Source organism: Pseudophryne corroboree, chromosome 9, assembly GCF_028390025.1.
Source record: "Pseudophryne corroboree isolate aPseCor3 chromosome 9, aPseCor3.hap2, whole genome shotgun sequence".
NCBI lineage: Eukaryota > Metazoa > Chordata > Amphibia > Anura > Myobatrachidae > Pseudophryne > Pseudophryne corroboree.
Genome location: NC_086452.1, coordinates 398,721,723 through 398,734,002, shown reverse-complemented (window position 1 = coordinate 398,734,002; position 12,280 = coordinate 398,721,723). Strand labels below are relative to the sequence as shown.

At 48.5% G+C, this 12,280-nt stretch overlaps 1 protein-coding gene across 1 annotated transcript in view; it reads left to right on the top strand.

Moving 5' to 3' along the window:
* ACOX2 (acyl-CoA oxidase 2) overlaps nt 1–12,280 on the top strand; it is a 235,665-nt gene that overhangs the window by 186,845 nt on the left and 36,540 nt on the right. The window contains exon 8 of the mRNA XM_063940885.1: nt 9,604–9,766. Coding sequence (XP_063796955.1) covers nt 9,604–9,766 — 163 coding nt within the window. The remainder of the gene's footprint in view (nt 1–9,603; nt 9,767–12,280) is intronic.

The window sequence follows — 12,280 nt, the reverse complement described above, 5'->3', positions numbered from 1 at the left end:
CATCTTCACATCGGCTCCCTGCTTGATAGGGAGCCGATGACTCACTCGCCACACTTCAGATCTGTAAGGGGGTGGCATACTGCTGGGGTGAGTGTTCCCCTGGGGCGGGGAGCGATCTATCCCCTCAGGAGCTCGGTGTCCAGTCAGTGAAGACAGTGGCTCAGACCCCGCAGGGTGGACACTGCTCCCCCCCTCAGTCCCTCGATGCAGGGAGGCTGTTGGCAGCAGCCTCCCTGTAAAATAACAAACTCTAAAAGAAACTTTTCTAAAGAAGCTCTGTAGAGCTCCCCTAGCTGTGACCGGCTCCTCCGGGCACATTTTCTAACCTGAGTCTGCTGGGAGGGGCATAGAGGGAGCAGCCAGCCCACACTGTTAAACTCTTAAAGTGCCAATGGCTCTTTGTGGACCCGTCTATACCCTCATGGTACTAATATGGACCCCAGCATCCTCTAGGACGTAAGAGAAATCGGCATTTCTGTGCATGCGTATGCACCGCAATGCGCATGCGTGACTTACGGGTACAGAGTCCGTTGTGGTTTTGCACAGGTTCTAGCGAAGCTTTCACTCACACGGCCAAACGCAGGAAGCTTGACATGAAGTGGGCGTTTCTGGGTGTCAACCGACCATTTTCAGGGAGTGCTTAGAAAAACGCAAGCGTGTCGGGGAAAACGTAGGCGTGGCTGGGCGAACGCTGGACGGGTGTGTGACGTCAAAAGCCGTCCCTTCGTCATTAGAATCAACGCACACGAAGTGTAACTACAGGGCTGGTCTTGTTTTGCACAAAATGATTTTGCAGGCGCTCTGCTGGGGGTCATTCCGAGTTGATCGCTCGCTAGCTAGTTTTAGCAGCCGTGCAAACGCTATGCCGCCGCCCACTGGGGAGTGTATTTTAGCTTAGGAGAAGTGCGAACGCATGTGCAGCCGAGCTCTACAAAATAAGTTTGTGCAGTTTCAGAGTAGCTCTGAACCTACTCAGCGCTTGCAATCACTTCATCCTATTCGTGTCCGGAATTGACGTCATACACCTGCCCAGCGAACGCCCAGCCACGCCTGCGTTTTTTCAGACACTCCTACTTTTTTGCAAACACTCCCTGGAACCGGTCAGTTGACACCCAGAAACGCCCCCTTGCTGTCAATCTTCTTGCGTCCGTCAGTGCGACTGACAACTTCGCTACAACCTGTGCACAACCACAACGGGCTTAGTACCCGTACGACGCGCGTGCACATTGCGGCCCATATGCATGCGCAGAAATGCCGATTTTTAGCCTGATCGCTGCGCTGCGAACAACGGCAGCTAGCGATCAACTCGGAATGACCCCCACTGTATCACCCAAAATTTTTGTGGAAATATAATTAATAGCAATTTTTTAATATTTATGATTTCTCATACGTCCTAGAGGATGCTGGGGACAACATCAAGACCATGGGGTATAGACGGGATCCGCAGGAGACATGGGCACTCTAAAGACTTTTCATTGGGTGTGAACTGGCTCCTCCCTCTATGCCCCTCCTCCAGACCTCCGTTTTAGAAATGTGCCCAGGTCGACTGGATGCACTCTGAGGAGCTCTACTGAGTTTCTCTGAAAAGACTTATGTTAGGTTTTTTATTTTCAGGGAGATCTGCTGGCATCAGACTCCCTGCTTCGTGGGACTGAGGGGGCAGAAGTAGGAACCAACTTCCTCAGAGTTTCATGGCTCTGCTTCTGGCTGACAGGACACCATTAGCTCCTGAAGGGAGCTGACAGGACACCATTAGCTCCTGAAGGGAACTGAACGCTAGCCGTGTCTAGATGCTCACTCCCACAGCACACCGTCACCCCCCTCACAGAGCCAGAAGACAGGTGAGTATGAGAAGAATGATCTTCAATCAAGTAAGTGACGGCTGAAGGTCCCGCGCGGATGGCGGGAGCGCAGCGCGCCATTTTGCCCACACATACACAGGCACTGCAGGGTGCAGGGCGTGGGGGGGGGGGGCCCTGGGCAGCATGAAACCTATGGAAACTGGCATAAATAAGGGACATAAGTTGCTGATGCACAGTCCTACCCCCACCAGTATAAAAAAATTACCTCATAAAAGCTGAGGAGAAACACACCATGGAAGAGTGGAGCTTCCTCCTCAGTCAGTCAGCACACTGCTCAGCGCCATTTTCTCTCCTCAGGCTGCAGAGATAAGGCTGGTCCTCCTCCACTACTGAACAAGTATCAGGGTGCAAAACAAGGGGGGGGGGCACAGTGAATTTGGTGCTATATTATTGTGTGATTAGCATTATAAAAGCGCTGCATGTCAGTGGGCATTTTGTGTTCACAGACATTGTGTTACTGGCGCTGGGTTGTGAACTGGCAAATCCCATGTGTCACTCTGACAGATTTTACTGTGGGTCTGCCCCCTATAAGTCCCGGAGTGTCTGTGGTGTGGTTCTGCAAGTGTGTGACATGTCTGTGGCAGGGAACTCTGTGGAGACATGTTAGGGACACAGAGGTGTAATATGACACCAAGAGCCTGACTGGGTGGAAGGTTAAATGATAGTGTGAATCATATCAGTAAGAGGTTAGAATGAATCTCATACAGAAAATTAAAATAATCTGTTGAAGATATGATTTTTAATAGTTCTGCCTTTCATCTACAGCAGGGGTGGGGAACCTTTTTTCTACCGAGGGCCATTTGGATATTTATAAAATCCTTTGGGGGCCATACAAAAATTCTCAACTTAAAAAATTACCCTGCCCCCCAGTAGGTCTGCCCCTTAGAGGTACTGTGTGTGCGCGCCGGAGGCGCGGAGGCGCGCACGCGCCAAAAAATTGGGTGTGGCCAGTTAAAATGGGACGTGATACACATATGCCCCCAATAGTGCAGTGCCAGATCCACAATTGCCCCCACAGTGCCAGGTATACAAATGCCCCCACAGTGCCAGGTATACAAATGCCCCCCACAGTTCCAGGTATACAAATGCCCCTCACAGTGCCAGGTATACAGATGTCCCCACAGTGCCAGGTGTACAGATGCCCCTCACAGTGCCAGGTATACAAATGCCCTCACAGTGCCAGGTGTACAAATGCCCCCCACAGTGCCAGGTATACAAATGCCCTCACAGTGCCAGGTATACAGATGCCCCCACAGTGCCAGGTATACAAATGCCCCCCACAGTGCCAGGTATACAGATGCCCCCACAGTGCCAGGTATACAAATGCCCCCACAGTGCCAGGTATACAAATGTCCCCACAGTGCCAGGTATACAAATGCCCCCACAGTGCCAGGTATACAGATGCCCCCACAGTGCCAGGTATACAAATGCCCCCCACAGTGCCAGGTATACAGATGCCCCCACAGTGCCAGGTATACAGATGCCCCCACAGTGCCAGGTATACAAATGCTCCCCACAGTGCCAGGTATACAAATGCCCCCCACAGTGCCAGGTATACAAATGCCCCCCACAGTGCCAGGTATGCAGATGCCCCCACAGTGCCAGGTATACAGATGCCCCCCACAGTGCCAGGTATACAAATGCCCCCCACAGTGCCAGGTATGCAGATGCCCCCACAGTGCCAGGTATACAGATGCCCCCCACAGTGCCAGGTATACAAATGCCCCCCACAGTGCCAGGTATGCAGATGCCTTCCCCCCTCCCCTCCGTGCTGCTTACCGTGAGACACGGAGGAGAGCGCGGCTGTCGGGTGGGAGCGGCGGCGCCGTGTAGTACTTCAAACCAGCCGCCGGTTCGAGAGCCAATCAGAGCTCGCGGACCGGCAGCTGCGGCTCCTGATTGGCTGCCGGTCCGCGAGCTCTGATTGGCTCACGGACCGGCGGCTGGTTTGAAGTACTACACGCCGCCGCAGCCGCCCGACAGCCGCGCTCTCCTCCGTCTCCCTGTTCTGACAGCTGAGACCCGCTGCCGCCGGACTGAGCGGCAGCGTGTCTCACTGACACCAGCTGGTGGGCCGGACCAAACGGCTTATACGGCCCGCGGGCCGCAGTTCCCCACCCCTGATCTACAGGGACCTTTCTGGGTCACATACAAATTTGCACAAGTAGTACAAACTGATACCGACACGGACTCTGATTCCTGTGTCGACACTAGTGATTCCAGGGGAATAGGTCCCAAGTTAGCAAAAAAAGCATTCAAAACATGTTTTAGCTATAAAGGAGGTGTTAGAAGTTACGAAGCCCCCTCTTTTACCACAAGGAGAGGGTTGACTTTAGTAAAGAAGTAATGTAATTTTCCCTCCGCCTCAGGTCTGATTTAACCTGAAAAGAATTTCAGATTCCCAAAAGGAATTCAGGCAGCATTACCTTTTTCCAAAAAAGGTGGGAGTCACCCCGCATTTTAGACAGGGCCCTGTCATAAAAGAGAAAAGGTGTTTCTCCCTGCGCCTGGAATGGCTTCACTTAAGGAGTCGACAGACCGCAAGTGAGTGAGGTGATTTATTGATGTGGCCAATGGGACACTACTCAGGCCTACCACTGTTTGTGAGTGGGTGAGTAGTGCTATTGAAAAGTGGTCAGAAAACTTGTCATTAGACATTGACACAATAGATGGAGACGAGATACTCTGTCGCTGCTGCGTATGTACTAGAATCCATGAAATATATTGGTTTCTTGGGATCAAGAACCGCTACCATGGCAGTATCGGCTCGGAGGGTGTTGTGGATTCGCCAGTGGAATGTTGATGTAGATTCCGTATAAAGGTGAGGCCTTGTTTGGTGATGGGCTGGATGCGTTAGTCTCGACAGCTACCGCAGGTAAGTCGACATTCTTGCCTTATGCTCCTACACCGGCGAAAAAGACACATCACTCTCACACACAGTCATTTCGGCCCAACAAATACAAAAAGGCCAAAGGTCTCCCCTTTTTTTGCAGGTAGGGAAAGGGGAAAAGGAAAGAAATCCGCAGCGTCTCCCGGATCGCAGGAGCAGAAGTCCACCCCTGCTTCTGCCAAATCTGCAGCATAACGCTGGGGCTCCCTTGCGGGAGTCCGCTCGGGTGGGAGCACGTCTGAAACTTTTCAGCCAAATCTGGATTCAATCTGGCCTGGACCAATGGGTCTTACAAATAGTGTCCCATGGGTACAAACTAGAGTTTCAAGACGTCCCCCCATGCTGATTTTTCAAATCGACCTTGCCAGCTTCTCTTCCAGGAAGAGAGGCAGTAACACCGGCAATTCAAAAATTATGTCAGGATCAGGTCATTGTCCTGGTACCCTTGGCACAGTAAGGAGAAGGTTTTTTTATTCAGGCCTCTTCGTAGTTCCGAAGCCGGACAGCTCGGTCAGACCGATTTTAAACCCGAAAATCTGAATCTCTACCTGAAAAGGTTCAAGTTCAAGATGGAATCCCTGAAGGTAGTGATTTCCAGTCTGGAATAGGGGGACTTCATGGTGTCAGTAGACATAAAAGATGCTTACTTGCATGTTCCCATTTATCCTCCTCACCAAGCTTATCTGAGATTCACAGTACAGGATTGCCATTACCAGTTTCAGACATTGCCGTTCGGACTCTCCACGGCACCGAGGGTATTCACCAAGGTGATGGCGGAGATGATGGTCCTCCTTTGTTAAAAATGAGTCAATATAATTCCTTATCTGGACAATCTCCTGATAAAGCAAGATCCAGGGAACAGTTGGTGCAGAACATCGCTCTCTCCCTGTCAATACTCCAACAACACGGTTGGATCATGAATTTTCCAAAGTCGTAGTTGGAACCGACGACAAGATTGTCCTTTTTAGGGATGATTCTGGACACAGAGAGTATTTCTTCCAGTGGAAAAGGCTCTGGAAATCCAGAAAATGGTCAAACAAATATTGAAACCAACAAGCGTATTGATCCATCAATGCATTCGGTTGTTGGGGAAAATGGTAGCGGCCTACGAGGCCATACAGTTTGGCCGATTTCATGCCAGAGTATTCCAGTGGGACCTGTTGGACAAGTGGTCCGGATGCCACCTACACATACACCGGAAAATAATCCTGTCCCCCAAAGCCAGGATTTTGCTCCTGTGGTGGCTACACAGTTCTCACCTACTAGAGGGACGCAGATTTGGGATTCACGACTGGGTCCTAATAACCACGGATGCAAGTCTCCAAGGCTGGAGAGCTATCACACAGGGGGAAAGCTTCCAAAGAAAATGGTCAAGTCAGGAAGCCTGCCTTCACATAAACGTTCTGGAATTGAGAGCCATTTACAACGGCCTTCTACAAGCGGTACATCTTCTTCAAGATCCCGTGCAGATCCAGTCGGACAATGTAACAGCAGTCGCGTACATAAACAGGCAAGGCGGAACGAAAAGCAGAGCGGCAATGGCAGAGGTGACAAGTATTCTCCTCTGGGCAGAAAGACATGTTAGAGCTCTGTCAGCAATTTTCATTCCGGGAGTGGACAACTGGGAAGAAGACTTCCTCAGCAGACACGATCTCCATCCAGGAGAGTGGGGCCTCCACCAAGAAGTCTTCGCAGAGGTGACGAGTCTTTGGGGAGTTCCTCAAGTAGACATGATGGCATCTCGTCTAAACAAGAAGCTTCAGAGATATTGTTCCAGGTCGAGAGACCCTCAAGCAATAGCAGTGGATACACTGGTGACCCAGTGGGTGTTTCGGTCGGTATATGTTTTCCCTCCACTTCCACTAATTCCAAAAGTTCTCAAAATAATAATAAGAACAAGAGTTTGAGCAATCTTCATTGCCCCAGACTGGCCAAGGAGGGCTTGGTATCCAGATCTTCAGGAGTTGCTCATAGAAGATCCTCGGCTTCTTCCTCCTTGAGAGGACCTACTACAGCAGGGGCCATGTGTGTATCAAGACTTACCGCGGCTACGTTTGACGGCATGGCTGTTGAGCGTCGGATCCTAGCCCAAAAGGGTATTCCCAAGGAAGTCATCCCCACTCTTATTCAGGCCAGGAAAGGAGTAACGTCTAAACATTACCACCGTATTTGGAGAAAATGTGTCTTGATGTGAATCCAAGAAGGCTCCTATGGAAGAGTTTAAGTTGGGACGTTTTCTCCATTTTCTGCAGGCTGGTGTGGATGCGGGCCTTAGATTGGGGTCAATCAAGGTCCAGATTTCGGCCTTATAAGTTTTCTTTCAAAAATAATTGGCCTCCTTTCCAGAAGTTCAGACGTTCGTGAAAGGGGTTCTGCACATCCAGCCTCCATTTGGGCCTCCAGTGGCACCATGGGACCTTAATGTGGTGTTGCAGTTCCTTCAATCGGGTTGGTTTGAGCCTCTACAAGAAATAGAGTTGAAGTTTCTCACTTGGAAAGTGGTGATGCTTTTGGTGTTGGCATTCTCAAGGCGGGTGTCTGAATTGGGGGCCTTGTCCCACAAGAGCCCTTACCTGATCTTCCATGAAGATAGGGCAGAGTTGAGAACTCGTCAACATTTTCTTCCAAAGGTGGTTTTCTCTTTCCACATAAACCAACCTATTGTGGTGCTATTTGCTACTGACACGTTCGCTGAGTCAAAGTCTCTAGATGTGGTTAGAGCTTTGAAGATTTATGTCGCTAGAACAGCTCGAATACGGAAAACAGAGGTTTTGTTTGTCCTGTATGATCCCAACAAGATTGGGTGTCCTGCTTCCAAGCAGACTATTGCGCGCTGGATCAGAGGTACGATTCAGCAAGCTCATTCTACGGCTGGATTGCCGTTACCGATGTCGGTGAAGGCCCATTCTACTAGGAAGGTGGGCTCCTCCTGGGCGGCTGCCCAGGGGGGTCTCGGCATTACAACTTTGCCAAGCAGCTACTTGGTCAGGGTCAAACACATTTGCAAAATTCTACAAGTTTGACACCTTGGCCGATGAGGACCTAAAGTTTGGTCAATCGGTGCTGCAGGGTCATCCGCACTCTCCCGCCCGTACTGGAGCTTTGGTATAGATGCCATGGTCTTGATGTCGTCCCCAGCATCCTCTAGGATGTATGAGAAAATAGGATTTTGATAACCTACCGGTAAATCCTTTTCTCCTAGTCCGTAGAGGATGCTGGGCGCCCGTCCCAGTCAGAGCCGTCTTAACAGCAGTGTAGGCCCCTGGGCACAGCAATGCACTGGGGCCCCTACCCACCCACCAGCAGTAGGGGTGGGGGGTGCTATCAGTGGCATCTTTGATGTTCCGCGGGGGGTAGGGGGGTTCTATATTTCGCTCAGCATGTAGGACCTGGAGAAATCATTTCTGCTAATTACTCCTTTACTGCACAAATGGGGCAGGAAGGAGAACACTAAACTGTAGAAGGGGACATTGTGCTGAATGAAGGGGCCCTGGAACATAACTTCCAGGGTGGTATGGGGTGTTTAATACACAGGGGAGGGGTGGATAGTGGAGTGGGCTTAATATTCATCATTTTCCGGGGGTCAGGGCAGCTTGCTTTACTGCAGATATCTCCAGTTCCTGGAAATAGTTTTCTTAGCTTTAATGGGATAAAAAAAAACTAGAGTCCCACCTTTCAGGAGATACTGGGGACTTGGGGATCAGACTTCAGGAGCCAGAGCAATCCACCAACAAATATATAAAACAGCATATTAGGCGTTTGGAGCTGGAGCAGGGACCAGCAGCTTGAAGGCTGATATCTCTGTTTCTGGGCATAGTAGAGACAAGCTGCCAGTGTCCACTGAAGGGAGAGTCCCAGATTTTGGAGTGTACCCTCAGAAAAACTCTAAGTCAGCCAGAACCCGAGATATCTGGCTGGGAAGAACAATTAACAGGCTTGGATGGGGACCACTGCTTTGAAGTCGAATATCTCTGATTCCCATGGGCCGATTTTCAAAAATCTGGTACCCCTGGAAAGAGGGGACCCTCAGCTATCAGCCTAGGGCCCTTTTACTCCTGGGGCCCTTGGGCAAGAGCCCATTGAGCCCATACGAAAAGACGGCCCTGGTCCCAGTGCGTACTTTACCTGCAGTTTAGTTATTACAGTTACACAAGTTGTGTTATCTTGGTTTCAGCATGTTGCTGCAATTAGTTCATTCCTGTTGGCGTGTGTTATGTTGAATGCCATGTGTGCGGCATGGTTGAGGGTGTGAGTTGGTAGATTTCTCACCACTAGTTAAGTAATTCCTTTCCTCGAATTGTCAGTCTCCCTGGGCACAGTTCCTACAACTGAGGTCTGGAGGAGGGGCATAGAGGGAGGAGCCAGTTCACACCCAATGAAAAGTCTTTAGAGTGCCCATGTCTCCTGCGGATCCCGTCTATACCCCATGGTCTTGATGTCGTCCCCAGGATCCTCTACGGACTAGGAGAAAAGGATTTACCGGTAGGTTATCAAAATCCTTTTTTTTGCCTTTGGATTTAAAGCAGCTTTTTTGCTTTTAAAATATATTGTTGCGTTAAGTCAACATAAATAAAATTTCGACAAATGTTTTTAAGTGCATTTCCACCTCAGAGTTTGTTAGTTCATTATGCTTGGTGTCCCTCAATCACCAAAGTTTTTCAATATTATTTTTATTTTTTAGTTCACTATTTATATCTTTACTTGTGTCTTGTTGCCCTATGCATTTGTGTGTTTGGAGTAGATCTGTGTTAAAACTGGCAGTGCTCTTTTTATGACAGAAAAAATATATTATAAATGTTGAAATAATTTAATTTTATAAGTGTTTAATTTACTTTTCAAATTGTATTTTAGGGACAGAGAACCGAAAATCCTTGATTATCAAACACAGCAGCAAAAGTTGTTTCCCCTCCTGGCTTCTTGTTATGCCATTGTTTTTACAGTTAAACACGTGGCTAATGTTTACAATGATGTCTACAAAGAAATTAGAATGGACAATTTCAATTCTCTTCCTCAGGTAACTTGATGTTTGAATTTAAAGTTCTTATTGCCAGTGGTGGCGATTTTAGATGAAATTCTGAGTGATGTCACTGTTTCTTAGCAAATGTTTTAGGTTGTGTTTTCACAAATATTGGTTCAGCCCACAACATGGCTGACTCCTGGCTGTTTATGGTACATTACCGTGTTATGAATTGGACGTATTGTGTTCGATCTTTAAAAAAAAAAAAAGTAACCTGGTAAAAAAGTGGAATTGAACTGATCGAGATTATTTGATTTTTAAAGACACGTAAAAGTCATCTACTTTCAGATGTCCTATCATATCAGTTACACTATTCATCTTTTGTTGTACTGTATGAAGACTTCCATGACAGTGCCTCAGGCAGTAGTGTACAGTATTATAAATTCATAGACAAAAAAGTGATAAGTGACATGGCAATTTTTTTTTACCATTTTAGTCCTTAATTGGTTAATATTAATTTTTTTTTTAAATCATCACCAACATTATAATATTTTTTCACATTAAATAGTAGCTATTAACCCTTCTTCAGTATTTTGTTAAGAAATATGCAGATTTGTTAATAAAATACTGAATAAGGTTAAATAGCTCTTATATACGTAATTTACAGTTTGATACACAGTAAAAAACAAAAACCCGTCTTCCTGCAGTAACTGCTGGGCCGTCCTTTTAGGATCACTTTTCCTCTGTAGCCATAGGCATTTCTATAATGGCTGCACCCAAAAATTATACTTACCTCTCCTAAGCCCAGGCGGCATTCCTGCAAGGCAGACAAAAATCACAGCAGCCATTTCTGAGTGATTTGCGCGTGCGCACTGGAAATGTCCCCTGGAACAAGGCATGTTCCTGGAAACCTGCGCATGCGCAATAGACTCTGTCATAATACCAGAGTCTACTCGCTGCCAGAGAGGAGGGGGCCTGCAATGGAGGCTACATGCGGGCCCCCTCCTCTCCTAAAACACCCCTGTCTTTAGCCCAATTGGCTGTTTTGACTTCAAGAATGCAAGAGCCCTCAAACATACCAAAATAATTCCTCTTAATATAAAATATATTTGTACATAGGGCCTGATTCATATTTGTATGCTAATGTTGCCGCAGATGTGATTTCTGTTAAATCCTAGGGGATACTGGGAATCGATTTAGTACCATGGGGTATAGACGGGTCCACTTGAAGCCATGGGCACAATAGAAGTTTGATAACGTGTGCTGACACCTCCCTCTATGCCCCTCCTACCAGACTCCGTTTAGAAAATGTGCTCGAAGGAGCCGGTCACATCTCTGGAAGCTCCTGAAAAGTTTTCTGCATTTATTTTTAAAGTTTGTTATTTTCAAGTAGGACTGGATGGCACCAGCCTGCCTGCTTCGTGGGACTAAGGGAGGGGGGGGAACGGCCCAACCCCACTAAGGGTTAATGGTCCTGTTCCCCGCTGACAGGACGCTAGCTCCTGAGGGAACTATTCGCAAGCCCCATCACGGCGAGCCTACATTCCCGCAGCACGCCGCCACCCCTAACAGAGCCAGAAGAAAGAATAGTGGTGAGTACTAAGCCGGCATCCCGGTTAGTGGGCAGCTGGCCATTATGGCAGCATAGGGGTACGGAGTCGCACGGCTCCCACACAGGGTAGACTGAGGGCCTAATTCAGACCTGATCGCTCGCTAGGGTTTTTTTGCACTGCTGCGAGCAGATAGTCGCCGCCCATAGGGGAGTGTATTTTCGCTTTGCAAGTGTGTGATCGCATGTGCAGCCGGGAGGTACAAAAAAAGTTTTGTGCAGTTTCTGAGAAGCCCAGAACTTATTCAGGCACTGAAATCACTTCAGCCTGTCTGGGGCCGGAATTGATGTCAGACACCCGCCCTGCAAACACTTGGATACGCCTGTGTTTTTCAAACACTCCCAGAAAACGGTCAGTTGACACCCACAAACGTCTTCTTGCTGTCAATCTCCATGCGATCGGCTGTGCGAACAGATTCTTCGTACAATACATCGCTGGGCAACAATCCACTTTGTATTTGTACGACGCGCCTGCGCATTGTGGTGCATATGCATTCGCAGTTCTGACCTGATCGCAGCGCAGCAAAAAAAACCTTGCATGCGATCAGGTCTGAATGACTCCCTAAGTCTCCAGACTTAGTACACTGTAGTGTACACAGTACCCAGACTGGCAATACGGGCTTAAAAGGGTACTGTCTCCATTTTATGCACACAGACACATAAAGCCAGTATAAAAAAGAGCGGGAAGACCGCGCGCTATTGAAGGGGCGGAGCTTCACTATGAGTGGATTCAGCAGCTCACAGGCGCCATTTTACCCTACTGCAGCTGACACAGACACTGACTGACAGGGATGCGCAGCTCCTCCAGAGAGCCTCCAGATGACCTCAGCGGTACCAGGGGGTCATAGCAGGGGGGAGCAATATAATGGTGTACTAAAAGGGACATGTACTAAGCAGTGATAAAAGTGGAGAAGTGAGCCACTGGAGAAGTTGCCCATGGCAACCAATCAACATTGACGTAA